Source organism: Poromitra crassiceps, assembly GCF_964638095.1.
Source record: "Poromitra crassiceps genome assembly, chromosome: 1".
NCBI lineage: Eukaryota > Metazoa > Chordata > Actinopteri > Beryciformes > Melamphaidae > Poromitra > Poromitra crassiceps.
In genome coordinates this window covers 52,584,505-52,608,146 of record NC_139623.1, presented here as the reverse complement: position 1 = coordinate 52,608,146, position 23,642 = coordinate 52,584,505, and the positions used below count along the sequence as shown (strand labels likewise).

The 23,642-nt window shown below is 47.0% G+C and overlaps 1 protein-coding gene across 1 annotated transcript; it reads right to left on the bottom strand.

The window, feature by feature from the left end:
* Positions 1–1,613: 1,613 nt before the first annotated feature.
* On the bottom strand, positions 1,614–23,642 carry prune (prune exopolyphosphatase; the record flags this gene model as incomplete). The annotated part of the gene is made up of 9 exons (XM_083648451.1): positions 23,565–23,642; positions 14,796–14,903; positions 14,405–14,607; positions 11,799–11,983; positions 11,508–11,666; positions 9,382–9,473; positions 7,370–7,528; positions 1,918–2,008; positions 1,614–1,822 (listed from the first exon to the last, which is right to left on the bottom strand). Exons 1-9 carry the CDS (start codon positions 23,601–23,603, stop codon positions 1,614–1,616), a joined length of 1,245 nt encoding a protein of 414 aa, XP_083504577.1. The 5' UTR covers positions 23,604–23,642.

Genomic DNA, 23,642 nt, shown 5'->3' with positions numbered 1-23,642 from the left:
TGTCAAAAATATGTTTAAAATTCTTACAATCGGGGGCGCCATGTTGAAATAACGTCAAATGACACGCTGGGAGCAACTGGGGGTTGAGAAATCATACCCAAGTTTGCCAGTAGGAAGTCCCAGTTAACGTGGCGTTTTATTTGATTTTTGCTAGTAGCAAGTGGCAATTTGCCACTTCCCAGTTATAAACGAATGCAGCATTAGGGGTATTCATACACCTTAATTCCCCTCAACAGTGTTGGCCACAGTTAAAACAGTGAACACAATATACGTACTGTACTGTCACAGGAAGTGTAAACACAATAGGAAGTAATTGGCTGACCCCTGCGTTGGAACATAAGATGCACTGCCTGGAGCACTTTTTGTGAGGAGAAATAAGCACCGTGATGAGATGAGCTTAGCAGCTGTTACGTTAGCCTACCTCAGTAACTCCATTAATCAGCTGGTTAGCACTTCGTTCGAGCAGACAATAGTGTTGTGGAACTAGCAAAGGCTTACCAGATATTTCCAATGCATGTTCGGTATAATCCATACTGCTTTATGATCACTGGTGCAGTAACGTAAATCCACTGATTACAATGTCCGGTGTGCTGTCAAAAAGCGATGAACTACAAACAAGTGATTAACGTTAGTGATCGGCAAAAATTGTCTGCCAAAGAGTGATTCTTTTTCCATATTATTTATGGCTAACACTATGGCAAACAAAAAGTGGAGTCAAGCAACGTAGTAAATTAGTGCAAAGTTTTGAATGAGTTTTATTGGGCCGATGTTACAGTATGGAGAAGCGTGCGTCTGTCTGTCTGTCTGGTTTGCACCTGGGATTTCCCCCTGCGTTGTTAAAGTGAGAGTACCAGAACGGTAGAAAGGTTAGTTGAATAGTAACATAATGAACGAGTACTCGACTCCCCAAGACTCCACCCCATCACTAACCAATACCATTAATGGGGGCCGTGGCAATGGAACACCTAAATGGAATGGGACCATCATTAATCGTATTGCTCACAACTGCTTTACTTCCTGATTTACCACCTCAAATGGTTGTTGTGAAAAGGGTCTATAGCAATATTGTGACGGTGCCCCGTCTATGTGCCGACAGCCCGCAGTGCCGATAGCTCACAAGCAGAACCAGCTGAGCGTGGTGGCGTGCAGCGCATCAGTGGACCAGCTGGAGCGAACCTCTCCCACCCCCCATGCCTAAACCTAACGTCGGCATTGCGGGCTGTCGGCATAGCGGGTGGACCCCTATTGTGACAGCCCTAGCCTAACTTTCACACATCCATCTTTTACACAGACTCTCAGATTCAGAATCATATGATCTGATCTGAATGATCACTTCAGATTGAATCAGAATCATATGATCTGATCTGAATGATCACTTCAGAGTGTTCAGTTTAAACTCTCAAACTTTCTACAGTTCTCAGACTGAAAAACTCTTAAATGAGATTGTGAAGAATTAACTCCATCAGTCCTGGGCCTGTCCCATCGGACTCCTGCAGGATCGACAGATGGACTCGCCCAGCTGTCCGGATGATTGATGGCTGGAGCGGAACTGCCCCCTCTGCATCAGGCCCCGCCTCCTCAGCATCAGGCCCCACCCCTCCCCTTAGCGTGCGTCAGCGGCGGTCGGCCATTTTGCTGACCCTCTCACTCAGGGCCTGGGGGCTAAAGGCGGGGGGGCCGGCGTCCAGCGGGCAGCCCTCCACCAGGCTGTTCATGGGGGTGGGGGGCACGTCGTCTCCACGGCAACTGTCCGACCCTCCCCGCTCCCGCAGGAAGTCCTTGACGAGGGGGAGGAGCTTCTTGCGCGAGGCCAGCGTGTTGCCTTGGAGACGGAGCTTCAGTAAGTTACAGGGAAAATAATGTGACTGACAGACAGCTAGGCAGACAGACAGGCAGCAGACAGATAAGACAGTTTACCTTGCAGGTAGGCAGAGATGTGAGGATGGGGCGTGCTGATTGGACAGAGGCTGAGGGCGGGGTTACGCGCCTGTTCCAGGTACTGACTCACCTGGGAAAGAACGACACCTGGTTGTCATGACAACACTGAAAATACAAACAAACAGCAGTAAAAAATCTAGACTAAGGCTGTGTCCACAAACTGAATTTTTTTCTTGGCGGAGCACTGTCAACACGCACAGATGCACGGAGCTGACTCTGACAGTTAGTAGCTAATGTTAGCTAGCTAGTACACAAGGTAAATTGCAAGCTAAGATCAACCCAACAAGATTATACAATTAACAATTCTCTCTCCGCCATGCATGTCGATATTTTTAGTCCCACCTCTTCCTCGGTTTTGATTGGCCGGTTGAGAAAAATGACATTGAAGAGCAGCGATCTTCTTCAAAAGTTGAAATGTTTTCTGCTTGAGGCGCCACAGAGAGCGCTAAACGCCAGGCGCAGTGATGGGAAGAGCAGTGCTTCTCCAGTGTCTTTATCATAAAGAATGAATTGCAGAAAGCAGCTGGCAGCCGCAAGAAACGCTTTCTGTGGACACGGCCCCTACTGTAACGGCGGGTTCACACACATGCCTAGAGCGACGCTTTAAGCAACGCTTTAAGCTACGCCTAGGCATATAGGCATTGCTTCATGCATGCTAGGCGCCTATTTGCGTTCACACAGGACGCCACACTGAAGCCCCGCTCTGCGCTACGCTGATCACATGAGCAGTGGTTTTTTACACTTTTCAGATCTGATTTATAGCATGGGTGAGTAGTAATATAAACCTCTTTTTTATTGTAATGTGCAAGTGACGATGTCTGTTTCTGGCCGGCTGTAATTGTTATTTTCCCTCGGGTAATCATGTGACTATGAGTCATCAACACCATGAGTGATACATGCATTGAGACAGGGGGGGTATATATACTGTACATCTGACAGAAAAGACTATATAGAGGAACACATGAAGGACAGCTCTCCTACTATGCACTCTTTAATTCGCGCTCCACCCTCCCTTTTGGGCAAACTCGAAAAATAGAACAGACGCCTAAACGATAAATGCAGCGCAGCGCGAGCGTGGCTTCAGCGCAGCGTGATGTGTGAACGCTCTCATCTGTTAACAAGGACGCCTAAATTTTAGGCGTTGCTTAGGCGTTGCTTAAAGCGTCGCTCTAGGCGTGTGTGTGTGTTTGTGTAAGGGTATGGAGGACACAGAGAGTCACCTGGAATGGAATGAAGTGTTTCCTTAATCATTATCTAATTGTACATTTAAAAATAGTCATTTCAAAACGAATTCACAAATGAAGTATTAATCCATCAATAAATAGTTCCAATTTGAAAATGGATTTTCAAAATCACCTATTAAACAGTCAATTTAAAAATGGAATTACGAATAGATCTTTTAATCGGTCATTTAACACGTTGAGTGCCATAGCCGAGATATCTCGTCTTACATAATCCAACGGTTAAGTGCCATAGACGAGCTATCTCGTCTTACATAAACATTTTTTTTTTTTGACGGTGGGACATCAATCAACCCCTTTTACGTCTTCTCACTATCGGAGGAAGAGAATGTGTATAATCTATTTTACCGACCACTAAGTGGCGACAGTTCTCTCCAGACAGAGACAGAGAGAAAGCCACAGCCACGGGACCCGTGGACCAAAAGCAGCCGCCTCCCGCGGAAATGGCTTGGCGATTTTACAGTCAGAAACGAACGAGCCTCATTCTCATACTGTAGGCGGGGACGCTTCGCGCTGCTGCGGTGGGGGGTTCCAGAAATGGACTGGGTGAGCAGCATAAAGCCTAGAGTCGCACGGGGCTTCATCGGGGCTCTCAAACCCAAGAGACAGTGAGACCTATCCACACTCGCTGCCAGGGAGAGAGGCTGCTCAAACTCGCTGCTCAAACTCCCAGCAGCAGAGCACTCCGCAGCACAGACGGAGGGAGGAGTTTGGAGACACACACACACTCTCAGAGAGAGAGAGAGAGAGAGAGAGAGAGAGAGAGAGGAGAGAGAGAGAGAGAGAGAGAGAGAGAGAGAGAGAGAGAGAGAGAGAGAGCGCACAGAGTGGGAGACAAGGGCACCCATAATCACAGGCACGTGAGGTGGTTCTAAAAATCCATTTATCTCCAAACTCTCTGAAAATCTCTGAAACCATGCTGTACTCAACGGCTAATATCTACATAACTACTAACTCTGCAAACTAACTCTTTTAGACAGAGAAAGCACACATTCTATTAGTTATTTTTAGATGATTGGTGTTCACGAATTCTTAACAGAAAATAATCCTCGGCTCTTGTAAAATGAGCCAGAATCCTCAAAAAAAAACCTGGCACAACTTACCTACAGGATTGAAAAAATGGCTGGCACTCAATGTGTTAAAAAGGTCAATTCCTTATTCCTATTTGAAATTGCAATTTGAAAATGGAACTTCAAATTACGATTTGAAAATGGATTTGAAAATGCAATTTCAAATCCATTTTCAAATCGCAACTCGAAATCCCAATTTCAAATGCCATTTACACTTTCCATGACTCTCCTGGTCCTTGTCTGTCCAAACTGTGCAAATGAATGCAAATGAGCAAATGAGCTATGTAACAAGGTCTCTGATTGGCTCGAGAGCTTTTAGACACTTGGCTTTGTTGTGTATGAACAGGAGCTCCTGCCCACGAAAGAGGCGTGGCTTGTAACAACTAGCCAATCACAATGCAATATGGACAGCTCCAGATTTTACAGGATCAGACACGCCTATTTCCTCATTCATTGAAAGCACACATCAAAATGTTAGCGGAGCTTTACTGTATGTCAGAATCAAAGTCTGCATTGGATATTAGTCTGTTACTGAAGAACTGTCTAAAGTTACCCCTTTGATTCACATCAGTCATTTGACTTCTACTGCCGTTTCTGCCTCCATGACCATACAGCAGCATAGCCTAAAACCTGCATGTCTTTTTTGCGAGTAATCTCAGTCTAAATGTCCAAAATCCGTAGGCCTATTTACGGTAGATCATATAGATTTAACATAGAAATATAGGCTTATCTCATCACACCGGCGGCAGGTAATGAACTGATGAGCGTCATGTGTGACTGATTACACGGCCATGGGACTCTGAGACAAAAGGGGAGAGCCAGACACTAGCCACTTCTTAACATGCAGTGGAATCCGTATTATAACCTGCTCCTAGCCGGTTGGCCTGCATGTTAAACAACAATTAGCCGGCCTACGCGCACTCCCGCGAGTCCGTATCTTATCTACCTCGACCGCCGGTATAAGATCCGCTTCCACGCGAGCGCAGCTGCAGTTAAACAGTGGCAGGTCATTATCCGCAGGTAGTGGGCAGGTGTGGCTCTTCGTGACTCACTTCACGTTCGCTAGTTTATTAATTAATTAATCGTTCGGGCAATCGCTTATATCAACGAGCAAACTCACGGTTTCCTCAAGTGCTGCAAAAACGGCTTGATTGATTGTTTGGCCAACGCGCTTCAGCTGCAGGCAGGCAGGTCCAGTGCATCAGGAGGGACGCTTACTGCTGCGCTGCTTGCTTGCTCCCATGTCAGAAAAAGCCTAACTTTTGTGGGGAGAAATACATTGAAAACTAGTCAGATATGACTTGAATGCCACTTGTAAAATAGTCCGACCACTATTTTGACTGGGCGGCTTTATGTAGCAAGGCGAAGCGCTCATTTTTGGCACATTGCCACCCCTCGTTGGAATGGACTCCGTTAAAACGGCACGTTTTTTGAAGTCTCCAGATTTGTCGCTAACGTGATGCAGCCAATTCTATTGTGTGAGGCAGCCATTTGAGGCAGCAGGCAGTGTTGTGTGCCTCCCCACTGCGTAGAGGATAGGAGCTGACTGACTGATAGGCTATCAAACTTGTGTGGGGAGAAATACATTTAAAACTAGTCAGATATGACTAGTTGCCACTTGTAAAATAAATCACCCACAGTGATTGACGACGGTGCGACGCTGTTTCCTATCACATTTCTTGTTTTTGATACATGCTACCGCTACCGCTACCCCCCGCCCACTGGCAGAAAAAACGGCTCATATCCAGTTGTTTCTTAACAAAGACCCCTCATGTTTAGAAAGGCAAAACCTGAAAATATCCTGATCTCTCTAGCCTGACATGATCCAGAGTTCATGTTTAAAAGGCACAACTGTGACTTTGTTCTGGGGAGCGTGCTGTTGTAGGTACTGTGGCTGCTGTGTTCACTCCGGGAGCGGGTGGGTGCATTCGCAGTCAGTTAGGGCTGCCAGTGTGTAGAAAGTATATTATGAAAGAGGGTGGAGTGGGTCCGATCCCTCCCTGGTTTGGAGGGGAGGCCTGCTGACTCTTGATCTCGGGCTGGCAGGATTGCAAGTTGTCACCACCGCCTTCTTCTATCCAGCTCTATCCAGCTCTAGCCTTCAGGCCTGCCGCTGCTGGCGTTTCCTACCTGTCAATCAATTCCTACTGACTGACTCTGCACTGCCCGACGAAGCCGTGATCCCCCGGGGAGTTGGACAGTGCACACAAGCCTTAACCCCGTGGGGAGGGCAGGGGGAACACTATGCAGTCTAATCAAAACGCTCCACAAATCTCTCTCTCTCTCTCTCTCTATTCAACAATTCTCCACACTCCATAGTTCCAGCATGGTGTGCAGCCACTTTTATAAACTTTGGCTGGGAGGGGCCTAGGCACGAGAGATGGGCGGGCTGGGTTTGGTGACGTCACTGATCAAGCTACGTCACTGATCAAGAGCTCAGCCAATAGAAAGAGAGGAAAATGTGAGTCTACAGCTGGCCTTTTTGCCTTTTTGGTTTGTATGGAACTGCATAGGTATGTGAGAAGAGAAGAGGAATTACTCAGATTTACAGTAAATGTCAGGACTTTGACCTGGATTCATCAAGAACACAGCTAATTTCCAATATATATTGATTTACAGCAAAAAAAAGTGGAAAAGTGAGTATCTCTTTAAGGAAACACTTCATTCCATTCCAGGTGACTCTCTGTGTCCTCCATATAAGGGTGCTTCCACACCTGCCTTGTTTAGTTGCCCCCTTTGGGCATGGGTGAACACAGCCTTTGTTACTAGCAGTAGCAGTAATAGTATTAATCGGTCGTACAAGTAGCAGACAGTAGTAGTCTAATAGCATCAGTACCCCCCCCCCCCCCAAAAAGAGAGAGAAAAAGATGGGGAGCGATTGACGTGGCTAAATAATTCATTTTGAATGAGAGGAGAGCGGGCAGGTAGGTAGCATCAGAGCTGCCCGGGACAAAATACAGCTCTCATTGAAAATGAATTGAAATGAAGGGAGATGGACAGACACAATGGATCACACACAGACACACACATGCACCAACACACTCACGGGCGGGCAAGCACACACACACACACACACACACACACACACACACACACACACACACACACACACACACATACCTCCAGTCTGCAGGTGGTGCTCTGGCTGAACACAGCCAGCTGTCTGATTGGCTCCTGCTGGTCGCTGAAGGAAATGGTCATCAGGAGCAGGAAGTCCAGACCTGACCTCTGACAGAACCACTGAAGCTCCGCCTCCAGGTCCGCCCGCTGGAGGAAGTCCTGACACGCGCGCACGCACGCGCGCGCGCACACACACACACACACACACACACACACACACACACACACACACACACACACACACACACACAGAGTATTATACTTGAATACACACACACACTATTATACTTGAATATAGTGTCCTTTATCTCACCCTTTTATAGCTTTGCTTTCTTAGGGGCACTTTAAACGAGGACGGTTTCCTATGGAAACGGGGAATTATTGTATCGTTAGTGCCTCCCGTTAAGACGGCGACGGCAAATTCGCGCTTAGGAAACGACACATTTTAAAACCACCTTCCAGAGTGAAATTCTTGGTGACGCTCCCCGCTGAGCGCTCCATGTAATCACTTTGGAACGGCACATTTCAGAAACTCTGACGTGCCTGCACAGGCGACACACGCGATGCTGTGCGCGAGTTGGCAACCAAATACAACGTCAGTATGAATGAAGTTTGGCAACACTCAGAATTAAGCTACACTGCGGCCAACTTCAGTTACATGTTCATAGCGTTACTGCTGCGAGGAGCCGATGGCTGTACCCGGTCGGCATTTAACGTTAGTTACAAAAGCAGTCGACAGTGTTTTCTCACTGCCAGTAGCAGTAGGGTGACAGATCACAGTCAGCGCTCCCGGTCCTCGCTGCTCGTTAAAGATTTCCAATAGGTGTTATTCTGATAAACTGGTCACATATATGTTACATTCTCACCCGACAAATATTAAAACTTTAACAGTTTGGGGGTTTTTTTTAGCTTGAAAAAAGCTTTTTGGCAAGTCTAAATGACTGCGGAAAGTGTACTCTACTTCCGCGTTTAAAGCGAAATTACGTCATGCAGTAAGCGTCCTTGTATGGGCAAAGAATAAGGTGATCACACTGCCACCTAGCGACCTGGCATGTACATTACGGCGTTTTAAAAATTCAACAGCGCTCATGTAAACAGGGAGAAGGTGTGAAGGAAAAGGTGTGAAGGAAACGCTATTGTGTCGTTTCTTTCAGAAACTGTCCTCGTGTAAAGGGCCCCTTAATGTCACTGTATATAAGAAGTAACACAATTTGAATGGAACATAAAGGGATAGTTCTGATTTTTGGACCCCTAGCCCTGTTTGCTACTTACCAATAATGATGTTGATTGGTAGATTCCTTTCTCAGTACAATCTCAGTAGATGCAATTCACCTTATGTTCCAACACAGTGGTCAGCCAGTTACTTCCTATTGTGTTGACACTTCCTGTGACACTACAGTACTAGTGACCAGGTAAAACAGACAGTGCTTTGAGCAGGAAGTCATCACACAACTGGGTCAGGTGGCTACATAAGGTGAATTCCTCATACCAACAAACCAACACAAGGTCAATGTGGTCACACTCCTGTCTGTGCAAGCTGACTGAGGCTCACTGAAATGTACTTTGTGTGCACTGTGGATGACATTGCAGTCATTCAGGGCTAGGGGTCCAAAAATCTGAACTCTGCCCAATCCAAGCAAAATATAGGCCTATTTTACAATTATTGAAATAATTTTGACTACAATAATTAGGTCTACTTTTGATTTTGATAGGCCCACTTTTCTTTTAGCAACTTGAGGCAAATTATGGAAAATTCTGCAATATTCCATGTTTTACAGTCGATTCCATTCTTACTAGCAAATTCCATGATTCTGTTTTTCTGCATTGTGGAAATCATATGGCTCTGTCTGTGTGCAATGCATTCTGGTTGTTGTAGGATTTCCCGTCAAGGGTGATATGGGGGAATCTACAGCCCTTTTCTCAGTTAATGCTATGCTAGTGTTCTGTGGTATTGTCCTGTGCATTACTGTGCAGTACTGTATGGAAAATTGTAGCACTGCAGTGGTCCTCACCTCCAGGGGGCAGTAGAGCACAGACACAGCCAGGCTCAGCTCTCCTGACACCACCTTCATGTCCTTCATCAGCATCTGCTCTGTGGTCAGATCTGCCCGGGTACAGACGGTCATTAAGACTACTAACAGTGCTGGCCAGTAACCTAGTTACAGCAACTCAGTTACTGTAATGTTATTACTTTGCCCAATAACTAGTAGTGTAAGGGATTGCAATTTCCAAAACAGTAATTATATTACAGTTACAGAAGCCCTTTTCCCACATGCGCTTTGTACCGCAAAATGACCGGAACGTGGTCTAATGCCTGCATGTGGGAAAGGCGCCGTGCCGGTATAAGCGCGACCCCGTCGTCGCGGCCATTTCACCAGTTTTGAGCCAGTCAGAAGAGTGGTATGCCGCGATAGGCAGACAGGTGAGAAAGGGGTCCAGTCATTTTCCGCAACACCGGTCCTTCTCTCATCATGGGCGAGGTGTACACACGTTGCTTAACGTTCACTTCCAGCTTGTGTCATCTAATCATTCGCGCACATCAAAGCAAACTACTTCCACATTTCGCTTCGTGCATTTCGTCGCTGTGCAATGAAAGCCACTTATCTCCAAATCGCCAACTTTTCAGGAAATGGAAAAAAAACCCGTGCTCTTAAAATACTGAACACCACGTTGTCATATTTGACACATGTCTTCATTGTAGACAGTTTATCACTGAATGTGTCATTACATTATTAATATCTTACCTGAATAAGCTCAAATGCTGTTACAGGATTATCACACCATGTCTGGAGCACTTTCTGCTGGCCAGACAGCAGCGTGTGGGAGCCTGCCTTTGACAGCGCGAGCACGAGCCGCTGTGCTCCAGGCAGCGGGGACGCGCGGGCGGAGCGCTTCACTCTGCCAAGCCGGGGAGAGTGGCTCTGTCATGGGTTGAGCAGTCCCGGAGTAACGTGACATTATTCTTGTCAGAAACAACTTCGATTTGCATACTTTAAATGAGTTTGCAGCCCAAGGACAACCCGAAAACACCTTATTGATCTAAACCCGACCCCCCAAATAAGCTCCCCCCTCCCCCCGCCCCCCAACATACAGGAAATTTCGCTCCTAGATTCTCACATGCCAGCGCTGAGGTGTGAAGGGAAATTCCGGGAAATGTCCGATATTGACTTACAGGTAATTTTCAGGTACGCATGTGGGAAAACGGCTTAAGTAACTTCAAGTTACTGCATGACTTTCTCCACCACTGGCACAGCACTAAAACAAAGTGTGGAGATATATAGGTCTGGCTATGTGAGATTACTGCATTGCCAGAACACGACTAGTTTTTAGTCCTAGTAGGCAAATAAATTAAAAGTCTGCAGTTTGGCTGATTGTTGACTGCTGCTGTAAGGTTAATTATTGTTCCAAAGAAGTGGGATTCAGTTCTAAAAGGAGCTGGCTAAACAGTTGTAATATAGTAATGTAACGAGTAACGTAACAAATTACTTTTGATACCAAGTAATAAGTAAAGTAAACTAACCCTAACCCTATTATTTTCCAGAGGAGTAATAAGTAATAAGTAACTTATTACATCTCCTGAGTAACTTGCCCTACACTGACTACTAACTTTAATTTCATTTCATTTCATTTCATTTCAAGCCTTTATTTCAACTCGGAGCCCACTGAGGGAAACCCTCATTTTCGGTGGAGTCGAGTGCACAGACATACAATAGAAAACAATACGTTTAAAAATAAAAAAAACACATACTGAAATATATAGACAGTTTTCTTGGAATTGTGTGAGGCTGTGGTCAACAGTGATTTTACAACGGCTAAGAGGGGTTTACGGCACGCCACGCTGTAAACCCCTCTTAGCTGTTGTAAAATCACTGTAGACCACGGCCTCTTGGGGCTTACTACTTAATTTGAAACCTAGCTTATTTCCTGTCAGCTTGTATTAACAAACACTGCAACAGGAAGTAAGCTAGGGGCAGTTTAGAATGTTTATGTTGTCAAGTTAAAACCGTCTATATGAACCCACCCCCATTTGTCACTGGATGTTTTGTCTTTACTGTGCCTCCATAGGAAACTGCCCCTCAGGGAATAAACAAACGTTTTTTTTTATTGTATTAAAGTTGGTTGAATGACAGTGAGTCACCTGACACATCGAACTTGGCAGCCTGCAGCGCGGCGAACAGAGCGCCCCTCTGTGGCAGAGCGGGGAAACGCTCCTCCAGCACGGCCACATACTGACTGTCTTTAGGAGTCACCTTCCCCGCCGCAGGAGCCATGTTCACACAGTCCAACACCATGGTGGCTGCACACACACACGCATAAAGTATAAACAGATATTAATACAGTATATCAATATATACAGTATATTAATACAGTATATCAATATATACAGTATATTAATACAGTATATTGATACAGTCTAAATCAATGTTACCGTAGAGCAGCTGAGCCAGCTGCTGGTCCAGGATGTACGGAGCTTTCTGGACGATGCGTTCCGTTACCAAGGTAGCACAGGATCCTACCATCTCCACGGTAACGGGACAGGATGAGGAGGGCTCTCTCTCCAGGAGGTGATGGTCGATCACCTCCACCACCGCCCCCTCCAGGTCAGAGTCTGCACTGCAGGGAACACATTTCTGATGTCATCACAGAACAGCTGGAGGGTGCATGGCTCCCTTGCAATTCGCTGTGGCCATCTAGCTGGTAGCCATGGCTACTTGGAAAGCATATTCTGGCTTCCTGGTGAGGGCGTGGCTACCAGGGCAGAACACTATGGCTACCGGCAGCACATTGTGGCTACCTGGGCAGAACAATGTGGCTACCTGGGCATGACATTGTGGCTACCTGGGCAGGACATTGTGGCTACCTGCAGGGCATTGCGGCTACCTGGAGGACATTGTGGCTACCTGGGCAGAACATTGTGGCTACCTGCAGGGCATTGCGGCTACCTGGAGGACATTGTGGCTACGTGGGCAGGACAAGGTGGCTACCTGGGCAGAACAATGTGGCTACCTGCAGGATATTGTGGCTGCCTGGGCAGGACATATTGGCCACCTGCAGGGCATTATGGCTACCTGGGCAGGACATTGTTGCCACCTGGGCAGGACATGGCATTGCGGCTACCTGGGCAGGACATTGTGGCTACCTGGGCAGAACATTGTGGCTACCTGCAGGGCATTACGGCTACCTGGAGGACATTGTGGCTACCTGGGCAGGACAATGTGGCTACCTGGGCAGAACAATGTGGCTACCTGCAGGATATTGTGGCTGCCTGGGCAGGACATATTGGCCACCTGCAGGGCATTATGGCTACCTGGGCAGGACATTGTGGCTACCTGGGCAGGACATTGTTGCCACCTGGGCAGGACATGGCATTGTGGCTACCTAGGCAGGACATTGTGGCTACCTGGGCAGAACATTGTGGCTACCTGCAGGGCATTGCGGCTGCCTGGGCAGGACATATTGGCCACCTGCAGGGCATTATGGCTACCTGGGCAGGACATTCTGGCTACCTAGGCAGGACATTGTGGCTACCTGGGCAGGACGTAGTGGTAACCTGGGCAAAACATTGTGGCTACCTGGCTGATGAGTGTGGCTACCTGTAGGGATGGGTACCGAGACCCGGTACCAAACGGGCCCCGGGGCCGGATTTCGGGATACCGGAGGATCAATAAGCTTTCACGTTAACGGTTCTCTTATCGGTACTGTCTGGAGTGGAGAAATTAAGAAAATAGATGTCCTATAGGCTAGGCTATATAATTGCTAAATAAACCTTACATTATCTTGCACATTTTATCTCACCAACTCTGTAAGACAGGCCTATGATGTGTTTTTTGCGATTTCCAAACAAGAAAAGGGATCATCTTTTCCGCGTTGCTCTCCGTCAGACGAGAGAGACACAGCTGCTGCACTGCCAGCCAAGACGAGAGGAGTAGGACTGAGAGAGGAGAGGGGAGGGGCTGGGGGCGTGCCTGAGAGCACCCACCACACACATGCACAGCACAGGGAACAGGGAACCGGCAAGCAGGCAGATAGACTAGACATGCAACTGAGCAGCACAGCACACGTTAAGAATGGCTGAAAGAACGAAGCGAAGTGTGGTTGTACTTCACTCGAGTCGATGGTGACAATTCACGTTGTCACAAGTGCAATAAAACCTTCGCTAGTAAAAGGTGGAAACACGAGCAATTTGTCTAAACACTTACCAAAGTGCATCACATTCAAATGGAGAAATGCACAGTTTTTGACAAGCTAGCTCGCCCTCCATCATCTCCTGTCAATGATGCCACGGTTGCGTTACCCAGTCTACCTCATCAGGTAACTATGTGAATGTGGTCATGATTAAGACGAGAGTAGTAAACATTTCCCCGCTGTTTGGGTGTGTTCATCATCATAAATACAGTCTGATATAAATCGTCAGGTGACGGTCATCATCTCAGTTGTCGTTCAGAAATTTTACTTTCAGAGCAGGGGGGATTTTTATTTAATGATTTGGGGGGAAGTACAGGAGACAGATACTGTCTTGCTTTATTTTTATTATGCTTTCCCTAGCTGAATGTTGCTATTGGCACAGTGTGGTAGAAGGATATTTTAGGATATTTAAATTAATAATAAAAACGCACCCATTAAGATTTTGCTACTTTTTTTTGTTAAAGCTAGCTGAGCCTGCAGCTACAATGAACCAGCCCAGTCCCACTCCCACCCCCACCCCTCCTCCCTCTACTGCTGGTCCAAGCAGAAACCCCTTCACCATGGCAGCTAGTGGGAGAATGACTGAGGAAAGTTAAATGAGTGCCACCTAACTGTGACCAGGTTAATTTGTCTATTTCCCCCCCCCTTTCTCCTCTTAAAAATAACAAAAAGAACCGACAACAACCAGTCCCATTTGTTTTGGGATTTTTTTCTCGTAAAAATAACAAAAAGTACCGATAAGAGTACCGTTAAAGTACCGGATCGATAAGCAGTATCGATAAGAGTACTAGTATCGTTAATTCCTTAACGATACCCATCCCTAGCTACCTGGCTGGTGGGCATGGCTACCTGGGCAGGACGTTGTGGTCGACCAGCGTCAGCCGCAGGCGGCCGGCTTGCTGCAGCTGCAGGAGGTCCAGCTGGTCTCTGAACAGCAGTAGATCGGCTGATAAACCGAGTTGTCGGAGCAGGAAGATGTTATCCGAACGCAACACAAACTCTGACTGACGGACATTCAATACCGGGAGAGCGAGCATCTCACTCTGTAGCGTCTGAGAGAGAGAGAGAGAGAGAGAGAGAGAGAGAGAGAGAGAGAGAGAGAGAGAGAGAGAGAGAGAGAGAGAGAGAGAGAGGAAACCAATACAAGAAGAAAATTACAACATTTCAGCTCATCAACTAGTTGGATGGGAGGTGAGCGCTGATTGGATGGGGGGTGCGAGCTGATTGGACGGTGGCTTACCTTGAACAGGAAATACGCGTAGGCCAGAGCTGACACCATGGAGTCAACGTCGCACGCCTCATTCCCCAGAACAACATGGAACCCCGGACCGGCTCCAGGTGCGTCCACCTGGGGAGGAAAGAATGGGGAAAACCATTCAGACTGGCTTCAACTCAGAACCTTACCTACACTCACTAACAACTAACGGTATCACTTTACAATAAGGGCCACTAAATTAACAGTTAGTTAATACTATATAATAAGCCTAATTATAATAATAATAATAATAATAATAATTAGTAAGTAAAACTAACCCCTAATTTCTGTTTATTAACACTGACACTAACCCTAGCCATTAAGTAACCCTAACCAGGGCCTAAAAGTATATGCTTCCCATGGGGGGGATTTATAGACTTGGGGGAGAGAGGATCTGGGGGCCCGGTGAGCACAGGGATCTTTGAGGGGCTTCGACGTGGTCCCCATTGATGGATTGTTAAACCGCACCATTATTACATTTACAAGAAGCTAATTAGAGAATGTAGAAGAATTGCTATTTTGATGATAGTTTCACTGTTACAGTACCTCTATACCTGCAACACTTTTATTTTATTTTTTATATACCGGTATTTAGTTTTTGTATGGGAATTCTGAACAAAATCATATCTAACAATAAAAATATGTTCAGATTGCCCAAGGGAGCAATTGTAACACTGACTTGCCTTAGTCTTGTCCTTCTCAGTGAAAATATATCAATTGGTGCACAATATATGTTTCTTATAGGATGATCGCTGCATTGGACGTTATCTGAGTTAGGAGTAGAGGGGAAAATGACAAAAAAAGAAAGTTACATGAACATTTTGGCCGATGCCGATAACCGATATTAACATTGCTGTCATGGCCGATAACTGATATTTACCAATGTCGATATGATCTGTATAAAAACACATTTATATGATTGTTTTAAAGGCTTTGCATCAACACCAGGCCCGCCGACCCCCGGAGCAGATTCTGTGCTTCTGGGTCCGGCTAGGTCCCTGGAAGACATCTGGGTGGATGACACTTCGGTGATGACATCATCACTGCGTCGATGACCTCACAATGCCGCCTGTGACATCATGACAGATGTGATTTCCGTCCCGATGATGTCATAGTCAAGTATGACATCATCATCAATGCCATCACAATGGGAATGTCACCAACTCCGATGCCATCACAAAGGGATGTGTGACATCATGGGCAGTGTGTGAGCATGGGCTGTAAGTAGCCCATGCTCCAGGACCAGAGTGTGTTGTTGGTCCATTCGGGATTAAGGAAGAGATTACCCAGAGATGAGACCGTGTCTTGACGGACACACCTGTGTGAGCTTCGAGATCTGAGCCAGCTTCATACCTCCGTCACAGACGGAGATGAGGCGGAATACAGACAGGAAGTTGACCATCTGGTGACTTGGTGCAGTCAAAACAACCTGGTGTTAAATGCTCAAAAAACAATGGAGATGATTGTGGATTACAGGAAGCACAAAGCCCCACCTTCCCCCATCACCCTGGGTGACTCCCCAATCAACACTGTGGAGTCCTTCCGCTTCCTGGGGACGATCATCAGCCAGGACCTAAAATGGGAGCTGAACATCAGAGCTCTCACCAAGAAGGCACAGCAGAGGATGTACTTTGTGCGGCAGCTGAAGAAATTCAAAGTGCCAAAGGCCACGATGGTGCACTTCTACACCTCCATCGTTCAGTCCATCCTCACCTCCTCCATCACCGTCTGGTATGCTGCTGCCACTCTCAAAGACATCAACAGACTTCAGCGCATCATCCGCTGCACTGAGAGGATAATCGGATGCAACCTGCCATCCCTCCAGGACCTGCATGCAGCCAGGACACTGAAGCGGTCTCGCAAGATCATGGCCGACCCCTCCCACCCTGGCCACAAACTCTTTAAGACACTCCCCCACGGCAAGAGACTTAGGTCTGCCAAGACCAGAACCACCCGCCACAAGACCAGCTTCTTCCCAACCGCCATCAGCCTCACCACAACCCCCCCCCCCACACACACACACAAACTCACTACCGCCTCCTAAACTCAACTGAACTCCCCCCCCATAAAACTGGAACTCATACTGTATCTAAATGAATGCCTGTCTAACTGGGACTGGTAAATTGATGTAAATTCCCTGCACATTAATGCCTATTTAACTTAGCCTGTACATTTCATGTACATTCAATGTAAACTCTTATCTAACTCCGACTGTAAATTGATGTAAATCCACTGCCTATTTAACGTATATTTAACTCAGTCTCATCTCATGTATTGTAAATCCAACGTGAATTCATATTTATCATCCACAGAACACTTCTCCACTCATGTACATATTGTATATATTGACTCGATTTGATTTGATTTGATTGCACTTGCAACTTTGTGATTGTCTTTAGTTATCTTCCTACTTCTTATCCCTGTATATTGATGTAACCGCTACGCTGCATACAGACACTAAGACAAATTCCTCATATGTAACTTGCATACTGTGGCAATAAAAGTGATTGATTCTGATTCTGATTCTGATTCTGATTCTGAACCCTGAATGCGTATCAGGGTCTGGGCCCTTCAAGCCCAGTGGTGAATGTAAACGAGAGTACGGCTCCTTCAACTCTACAACAATGATAATCAAATTTTGTACCTACTGAAAAACACATGTAAACACTGAATTTGAAAAAGACATTTGGAAAAGCCCATGAATCATAGATTTACCGCAGCTTCCTCAATGTGAAAAATGTGGCTGATACCGATAACCAGTAACCACTATTAACATTGCAACATTGCAACATCAACAGTGCTGCAGTGGAGCGGGTGAGCGGCACAACATTTCTGGGGGTGCACATCTGCGAGGACCTCTCATGGACCACCAACACTGTTGCAGTGGTGAAGAAGGCCCAGCAGCGCCTCTACTTCCTCCGGAAGCTGAGGAGAGCCAGAGCCTCAGCTCCCATCATGTGCTCCTTCTACAGGGGGACCATAGAGAGCATCCTGACCGGCTGCATCACAGCCTGGTTTGGTAGCTGCACTGCCGCCAACCGAAAGACCCTGCAGCGCATCGTGAAAGCAGCCGGGAAGATCATAGGTGCCTCCCTCCCCTCCCTCCTGGATATCTATAACACTCGCCTGGGTCGCAAAGCCACTAACATTGTGAGCGACCCCACCCATCCCTCTCATGGACTTTTCTGCCTGCTTCCGTCTGGGCGAAGATATCGGAGCCTCCGGGCCCGCACCACCAGACTAGCTAACAGCTTTGTCCACCAGGCTGTCAGGCTGATAAACTCTCTCCCCTCTCTTCCCTCTGCCCCCAGTCTGGACTGTTAATTTTTCATAGTACAACTCCCCTCTCTTCCCTCTGCCCCCAGTCTGGACTTGAACCCATAACACACATCCACACTCAGCACCAGTCACTTTATGCATAATTACTATGTCGCTTTGTTCATTTTATTGCACTTTTCTGCCATCACTATTTGCACTATCTGACTTTTATTACAGTGATTACAGCGACCTTATTTATGACCCCTACGGTAGTATTTTATTGTATGTTTTTTTATGTATTTTATCTTCGTATTTTATGTCGTGTGTTGTCTCCTATCTGTATATTGAGTGCACCGTGGATCGTGAGATACGGAATTTCGATGCTCTGTATAGTATGTCTTGTACATATGGTAGTGATTGACAATAAAATTGACTTTGACTTGAACATCGGACCGGTGCCGATATGTTACAAAATCATTAACATCAGCCGATACAAATATGATTGCAGATATATTGTGCATCCCTAGTTACAACTATCGTCATCACCACGTGGCACTCGGTGGTGGAGGAGATTATCTGCATCATGGAAGTTTAACGTTACTTGGCTTGTGAATGAATGAATGAATGAATTTATTTGATCAATCAAAAAATACGGTACACCACAAGCATAGAGTACAGTATAATTCATCAGGATGACACAAAAAAGTCGTCAAACTTATTTCCATTGTGGTCCCTCCCGACACAACAAACATCAAAATAGAACCATCAAGAATAAAAAGAAGAAGAGATACAAACCAATGCGCTATATTACTGAATCTTCACATTTGGTTCTAGCGCTGGTCTCTGAGTGACGGCGTAGAAAATGCACACCAACTTCACGTTTGCCTTGCAAAGGTGATTATTGAGTAATTTAATCAAAACATGTTTGCAACCGCTGCTGAAGATTGCAGTGCAGGGGTGTCAAACATGCGGCCCGGGGGGCAGATCCGGCCCCCCAGAGGGTCCATTCCAGCCCAAAGGATGACTTTGCAAAGTTTGAAAATTGCACTGAGAAGTCCTTCAAACCAATGTGATGCAGTTGTGAAGGTTAAGAGGTACCAGGTTTCAGGAGCACGTTAAATATCAAGTCGCCTATTCATGTTATCTGTATTAATCATTTATAGTCAGCTATTTTCATTACCTTTGCTTGGCTATAGAATTGCAGAGTTGCCATCAATTGTAATCAGGGGTGTAGTGATAAATACAGAGGTGGGTAAACTATCCAAGGTGAGTAGTTTACCCACCTTGTTTGCCCTCATTGATTGATACAGTTGATCTGAAAATAGGTGAGTAAATTATCTGCCTCATTTCAAAGGGGTGGGTAAATTGCGTTTACCCACCACTACACCCCTGATTGTAATGCACAGTACAGACAGTAGAAAATGTGCTTGATGGTATCTGAAATAAGCCTACGTGTTGTAATGTAGGGTTGTACCTTGAACATTGAGGTGTTGTCATTTATAGGTTATTATTGATTATTGATTTTCATTGTTTGACACCCCTGAGTAGTGTGTGCGCGCATACAGTAGACTGCCCTCGCTGCTCCGCTGTAAATGTGTGCAGGATTTGTTCTGCATTATTACAGTAATGTCAGAGAGATTTGCGGGAATTTATTCAATTATGCGCAATACCCGCAATCCCACGCCGAATTTTAGACCCTGCCTAACCCTAACCATGAACTAACCCTAAACTATAGTAATAGAGTCCAGCGCGCTTCAGCCAGGTTTGGAATAAAAAGGGTCCTGGTGCTCAACAGTGGAGTCTTTGACTCTGAGGAAGACAGACTTGTCTGTCGAAACGTCAGTCAGCCCCTTCTATTAAAACGTGCAGACGGAAAAGAGTGCTCCGGTGTCTTTACTTCGGGTAGTCTGTGTGAAGTGCCCAGGTAAAATATTATTTTTAACCCTAAACTATGTATTAAACAGTGCATAAATGAATACCTAGTTAACATGAACACCATTAGTAAATGCTTACTAGACCAATTAATTAACTGTTAATTAAGGATTAGTTCATGCTTATTAGGCATTATTAAATAACCCTTGATTTAGTGACCTTTATTGTAAAGCAGACCTGGGCATTATGTGGCTTGGGGCCAGAACCGGCCCTCATGATGGTTCTGGCTGGCCCGGGAGGTCTAAGACAAACCACACATTTTTATGTATGAAGCTAGAAAATTTTTATTAGATGATTGTTTGGGGTGATTGTGTGAAGAATAAGTGCACAGGATGTTTTCTATAATTTAATCTAGTGATCAAATTAGAGGATATGGCATGACAATATTGTAACGTGTTCAGGTAATCCAAGTATTACCTGTAATGTGATGTGCAACCTAAGTGTCTGGATTGTAGCTAGGAACTAATGTGTGTGGGTGTGTTCCTAGGGGAAACGGGGTATATAGGACCAGCGGCCGGGGTGCCGGTGGTCAGTCAAGCTATGGAGGGAGCGAGACCGGTTGTTGTGTCTAGAGCTAGCGGTGTGAAGCTAGCTGCTAGGAGCTAAAGGAGCCTGTGAATAAAGACCCTGTACCAACTACAACTCTCCGTTCCTTGGCGTATCACCGATACGTTACATTGGTGTCAGAAGTGAAGCGGTAACGCCTGATTTCGGTCGAGAGGGGAGAGAGTGAGGAGGAACGGCGGAAGAAAAGTTGGAGATCAAAGGCTCGAGCGACCTAGCTGTAGCGAGCTAGCTGTGTGAGCTAGCTGCTACGAGCGCCACGTGTGATGGTGCGCCTAGAAGAAAGCCTGTCGGCGAACGGGAGAAAAGAAGAGCTGACGACAGAGATCAGCTCGGCGCTGGCGGCCATGGAAGCCCGTGTGTTGAAAGAAGTCAGACGGCTGGTGGAAGAAACTCCTGCCTGGGCAGTGGAGGTGATGCGGACGCTGCGAGAAGTCATGCAGCGGGTGGATTTGATGAGCGCAGAGGGAGCGCAGTGTGGAGAACGGTCGGAGGAACCACAAAATAGACTGTGTTGGAGCTGTGGAGAACCGGGCCACGTGGCGAGGTGGTGCCGAGGCGCTCCCAGGAGACGGACCGGGTATGCGGGACAACGACATGGACAGCAGGGAGCCTGCTGGGCATGCGGCGCGATCGGACATTTAGCCAGAGAATGTCAAGAAGCTGTCGGGGATTGGAGGACAGCGAGAGAGGAGAGACAGGTGAGGCTTTGTTGGGCTTGCCAGTCGCCTGAACATTTAGCTAGAGACTGCACTAAGAGTGTGAACGCTGGAAGAGACACACAGCCGGGGGAGCAGCCCGAGCAACAAGCAGTGGAGCGGCCTGAGCAACAAGCGGCGGAGCAGCGGAGCAGTACAGAGCCGATTGTTCTGGGCAGGAGAGTGACTGTTGAGCCGGCCCAGGCTAGCTGCTCTGCATGCCAGCCAGTGGTGGGGGAGATCGCCATCAGCGACGAGACCATCAGGATAATGGGAATCGTTTTGAACAGCCAGAGGGAGGTGAGCGACATCATCTGCAGAGCTGTTACAGTCGGGGGAGCGGCGCTCGTGTCCCCGGGGGAGCGAGAGGGGTCAACGCTGGAGGAGCCGGCCCAGCCAAGCCGCTGCACAGCCCCCACGGCTGCGCTGCAGAAAGTCGAGGTGGAGATCGACGCCGATGGTGTCCGCCCTGCTGTCCTCAACACGCCGCCCCCTGGGGGAGCGGGACGGGAGGACGAGCGAGTGCAAGAGGTGGAGCCGACAGACGAGGAGAGGCACATCACGCATGTCAACGGGGGTGAGTGGAGACGCAGACAGATGGAGGATGCGGATATCGGTCCGGTGTATGCGTGGGTAGCGGCCGGACGCCGGCCCCCTGTGGAGGAGATTCACACATGTTCCGGGGCCACGAGGGGACTGTGGAACATGTTTTCGGACCTGCATCTGGGTGGAGATGGGGTTTTAGAGAGAAAGGGGCACGGGAAAAGCGGGACCCAGTGGGTGGTACCCGGTTGCCTGCGAGAATTGGCACTGAAGGGGGTGCACGATGGCCCATACGGTGATCGTGGGCCCGAAGAGACACTCAGCCTCCTCCGTAGACATTTCTACTGGGGCAAACAAAAGGAGGACGTGCGGAGATACTGCAGTGCATGTGTTGACTGTAATGTGCTTCAGATGGGACAGAAGCTTTAAAAGGGGGGATGGAAATAGTGGTTGAAGGGAAGTGGGATAATGTGAGTAAGAAAAAAAGGTTTAAATGAAGGTAATGGGAAAAAAGAATGATGTCAATGTGATGGGTTGTAAAGAGAAAAGAGGGAATGTAAATGTTGGGGTTGTTGTCGAACTGAAATTATATGTGGGTTGAATTGAAGATGAGTGTAAAGAAAAGAGGGAAAACGAAATAAGGTAAATGTGGGGGTTATTGGTAAATTGAAATGTGTGTAAAAAAGAGAATTGAAATGTGGGTTGAATTTAGAGGAATGGGGAAAGAGGAAGAAATGCAAATGGTGGTGGTGGAACGGAAATTGAAAAGTGTGCTGAAAAATAAGAGACAAATTGGGGGAATACAAAATGTTGTGGGGTGGTGTGTTTTGGTACAGGGGGATATGTGTGGGTTGTGGGTGTCAATGTGGGCATTGAGCTAATGTTGGGTGAGGAGTATGTAACGTGTTCAGGTAATCCAAGTATTACCTGTAATGTGATGTGCAACCTAAGTGTCTGGATTGTAGCTAGGAACTAATGTGTGTGGGTGTGTTCCTAGGGGAAACGGGGTATATAGGACCAGCGGCCGGGGTGCCGGTGGTCAGTCAAGCTATGGAGGGAGCGAGACCGGTTGTTGTGTCTAGAGCTAGCGGTGTGAAGCTAGCTGCTAGGAGCTAAAGGAGCCTGTGAATAAAGACCCTGTACCAACTACAACTCTCCGTTCCTTGGCGTATCACCGATACGTTACAATATTTTCAATATTTTTTTGGCCTCCGGCAACAATCTGGCTTTCTCATGTGGCCCCCCCCAGGAAAATAATTCCCCACTCTGTTGCCCAGAGTGCTTTCAACATGCTCAGACAGGCACACAGCGCATGGAGCTGATTCTGACAGTTAGTAGCTAACGTTAGCTAGCTAGCATACTGGCAAGCTAACATCAAACCAACAAGATGATAGAATCAGCAAGCACAATAATTAATCATTCTCACAGAGCCTCTCCTCTGCCTGTTTGTAGATTTTTTTAGTCCCGCCTCTTCCTCGATTTTGATTGGTCGGTTGACAAACGTGACATTGATGAGCAGCGCTCTTCTCTAAAAGTGTAACTGTTTTCTGAGGCGCCCAGAGCACTACGGCCAAAAACGCTAGCCGCTAGAGAGAGCTGAAACACCAGGCGCGGTGCCCATACTAGAAAAAGAATTGCAGAAAGGAGCTGGCAGCTCAAAAAACACGTGTCTCTCTCTCATATACACACTCAAACACAGGGAGAGAGGGAGAGGGGGAGGGGAGGGAGAGAGAGAGGACGAGCAGAAGCAGGCGTTTACCTGCACGGCTTGGCGGCAGCGGGACAGAAAGTCCTCCATGTTTCTGCTGTTAGCAACACAACCAGCTAGGTAACAGCT